The sequence below is a fragment of the Aphelocoma coerulescens genome, unplaced genomic scaffold (genome assembly GCF_041296385.1).
Source record: "Aphelocoma coerulescens isolate FSJ_1873_10779 unplaced genomic scaffold, UR_Acoe_1.0 HiC_scaffold_146, whole genome shotgun sequence".
NCBI lineage: Eukaryota > Metazoa > Chordata > Aves > Passeriformes > Corvidae > Aphelocoma > Aphelocoma coerulescens.
The window spans coordinates 240,955-244,680 of NW_027183496.1; the positions used below are offsets into that span (position 1 = coordinate 240,955).

General features: G+C 54.7%; 1 protein-coding gene across 1 annotated transcript; it reads left to right on the forward strand.

The window, feature by feature from the left end:
- The first annotated feature begins 710 nt into the window (after positions 1–710).
- Positions 711–3,117, forward strand: LOC138100834 (zinc finger protein 773-like). Its single transcript, XM_068998695.1, has 3 exons — positions 711–876; positions 1,907–1,985; positions 2,172–3,117. Exons 2-3 carry the CDS (start codon positions 1,934–1,936, stop codon positions 2,924–2,926), a joined length of 807 nt encoding a protein of 268 aa, XP_068854796.1. The 5' UTR covers positions 711–876; positions 1,907–1,933; the 3' UTR covers positions 2,927–3,117.
- Positions 3,118–3,726: the final 609 nt, after the last annotated feature.

Below are 3,726 nucleotides of genomic sequence, written 5' to 3' on the forward strand. Positions count from 1 at the left end.
AACAGCAAAGGCAGGCAGGTCCGATCAGGCAGCACTGGACCTCAGCGTCACTCACCGGCAGCTGGCAGAAGTGGTGAAGGCAGCAGATCTGATTGAGCAGCAGTTGGTGTCGACAGCCAGTAGAAGCAGTAAAACAAGAGGGCAGACGCCAAGAGCAAGCCACAGTGCAGCCCCATCTTGGTAAGGACAGGCACCCACTCCGAGCACCACAGGTGACTGCTCTGCCTCTGATTGCTGACCAAAGGGGGCAGAGCCCAGACCCCACACATCAGCAAAGGCTCGGTTTGCCCCCAGCCTCTCATGGTATCTCTGTGATTGCTGAGAACCAACTCCCCAGCCACAGAGCTCACTCCCCAGCAACACTTCCAAACTCTGGTTTCTCTGGCTGAGCCATCACCATGGTATGTGAGGAGGCATGGCCATTTCTTTTGTTTCCTAATTGCCCTTAATTGTCTCCTGGGCACCCCCCTGCCCTCCCAGCCTCTTCCTTTCAGATGGGACAAAATTCCTGAAAAGAAAAACAAACCCACAACAACCAGCAGTCACACCCAGCCTGAGGGGTCTTCTCTGCTAATTGGTCCTTATCCACCAGCAGAATGGGCAGCTGCAACCACTTAGACCATCAAGGACTCCCAAAATATCCTGTGACTCACAGAATGACATCATTCCATTGTGAACCTCCCTGACCTGGGGGAGGTACTGAGCATTTCCACCTGAACCTGAGCATATAAAATCTGCCTTGGGGGACCTGAGACACCACTGGTGCTCAAGGGATCCAGAGGAGGAGCAGAACTTCCACAGGAGCAGCACCTTTGACAAGACAGTGACCACCACGTGGTAGGATCTCGACCATCCCTGTGACCAGCACGGTGCCAGGTTGTACTCAGTCTTTGTGGCTTAAAACCTGTTTTCTCTTGATTGCTGTGTTTATTTTAATCTCTTTAATGAATTTTAACTGTGACCTGAACTTACTCTTGAAGTGGTTGAGCTGGGTCCATTTCTCCTGCCAGTTTCCCTTAAAACCAGCACAGTGTTTTTTGGGTGGGCTGTTTGGAGCTTGCAGGACTCCAAAGCTGAGGCAAAAAGATCCTCAGGGGGATGCTGGGGTGTCCCCAGGAAGTGTTTCTCTGGTAGTCCTGGTAACTGCTGCCAGCAGAGCCCCCATGGTGGGCGGGGGATGCTGGGTCCTAACCCCACGGTGAGAGTTGGACTTTCCCCGGGTCAGGCACTGCTGCCTTCAGCCCAGAGCCAGGGGGTTGTGGGACCCCTCAGAAGAGCCAGAGCAGGGGCACATTGGTACCCTCAGAGTGAGGAGAGCAGAGAGGAGCAATATTGGGACTGCGGGAATCCCAGCAATATGGAGGAGGGGAAATCTGGAAAGGGTGAACCCTGGGATTGCCTGCACCCTAAAGTGGGGACCTCAGAGAGGGGGGACCTCAACAATTCCCAGGACCCTCAAGTGGGAAAGGGGGGATGCATTGGAGCCCTGGCACCCTGAAGCAGAGAAGAAAGGGAGAAGGGACCCTAGGACTCCCAAAGCCCCCAGCATTCCTAAGTGAGGGGATACCAGAGAAGAGGGACACAAAGGATCTCAAAGTTTGGAGAGCAAAGTGGGGGGAGCCTTGGAATTCCAGGCACCCCAGGCAGCTTGGGGTGGGTGGGGACCAAGCAGATGGGGGAAACCCAATACATTCAGGACCCCCAGCAGCTGAGAAATGAGGGAGCTTCTGGAACCTCAAAGTGGAGGGACCAGAGAGGGGGAACTTGCAGGAGGCTTCTTTGGAACTGAATCTTGGTCTTTTGGAGGTTTTTATGGACACCAGAGGCCCGGTGACTTCTAGAGATGGACTTGGGCAGGAGGAACCTCCAACCCAATGCGCTCACCCATTGTTTTGCCCCATTCCAGGATTTCCCACTCCCAAACCTTGGTCGGATGGAGGAGAAAGCTGTGAGGAAGAGGAAGATGCTCCAGGACAGCCAGACAGGTGAGGCAGAAGTCACTGCCCCTTTCCCCCTCTCTTCTGCTCCATCTCTCAGCCCAGCATCACCCCTGGCTGCAGGACAACCCTGCTGCCGACGCCGTCCTGTCGAGGATGGACTGGGGGGATGTCCTTCCTCTTCTCTCTGACATGGAAGCAAATCCCATCCTCTCTTTGTCCTTCCTCCCCCAGACAACGAGCTGAGGATGGAGAACAGGAAGGGCAAATTCCCCCGACAGAGTCTTGTGGAAGAGGTCGTTTTGAGTGGCTCCACATCACAGGAATGCAACGGGAAGGTAAAGGCCCAAAGATCCCACACAAAGAGGGGCTCCAAACCCAGGCCAGGGTGCTCCAAGGAGGAAAGACCCACCCTGGGCCAGGATGGCAGCTGGAGCTCCAGCCAGAGCTCAGACCTAGTGGTCCATGAGCAGCTTCATGATAGGGAGAAGTCCTATGAGTGTGGTGAATGTGGGAAGAGCTTCCGCTGGAGGTCTGACCTGATCCGCCACGAGAGGGTCCATACCGGGGAACGGCCCTACAAGTGCTTGGAATGTGGGAAGGACTTCAATGTCAGCTCCAGCCTCATTCGCCACCAGACGACCCATACTGGGGAACGACCCTACAAGTGTGGGGAATGTGGGAAGAGGTTTAGCAGGAGCTTGGCCCTGATTCACCACCAGATGATCCACACCAGGGAGAAGCCCTACGAGTGTCCCGAGTGTGGCAAGAGGTGTCGGGACAGCTCCACTCTCCTCCTGCATCAGCGGATTCACACAGATGAGAGGCCCTTCCGCTGCCCCGACTGTGGGAAGGGCTTCTGCCGCAACTCTAGCCTTGTCCCCCATCAGCGCATCCACACTGGGGAGAGGCCCTACAAGTGTCCTGAGTGTGGGAAGAGCTTCATCCAGAGCTCTCACTTGACTAAACACCGACGGAGCCACCGGTAAGGGAAGCTCTGGGACCGCCCCAACTGCAGGAAAAGCTTTGTCTGCTGCCCCAACTTCATCCCTCATCATAGGACCCACTTTGCAAAGAGACCTGGTGACCCACATTCCTGGTGATCCACGTTGGGAAGACACCTGGATGGTGATCCCTTCTTCTGGTTTCCCACAGGCACCTGGGTGAACACAGGGGCAGGGTTGGTGCTGTTGCAGTTTTCCCTGTAAGTCCTATCCCTTCTGTTATCAATATTGTTGCTGTTCCTGTTTGTTCCTTATTGCTTTGCTGTTCCCAATAAATTGTTCTTATCGCAGCCCAGGATCTTTGTCTTTTGTGCTTTCCATGGGAGGCAGTAGGGGAGTGAGAGGCACCGCAGTTTTAGTAGGAGCATAAAATGGGGGAATACCATTCCTAAACCACGGCACAAGCAGTCAAAGGGGTTCCATGGTGACATCCCAGGCTTTTCCTGGGATGATAAAAAGCTGTGGGTTCAGAGGCAGTCAAAGCCATTGCATGGTGACATCCCAGGGGACTTCAGGCTGCTGGGGCATTGATCTGTCACAGGCACTCACAGGGGCTCCACAGTGACATTCCAAGAGTCTCCAGGCTGCTAAAGAGCCACGAGGTCACTGGCAGTGACAGAGGCTCCATGGTGATATTCCAGGGTTCTCTAGGCTCCTAAAGATGCATTAGTCACACACAGCCACAGGGTCTCCATGGTGACATCACAGTTGTCTTCAGCATGCTCTGAAGCTAAGAGCTCACAGACAAGCCCAGGGGCTCCACAGTGACATCTCAGGGGTCTCTG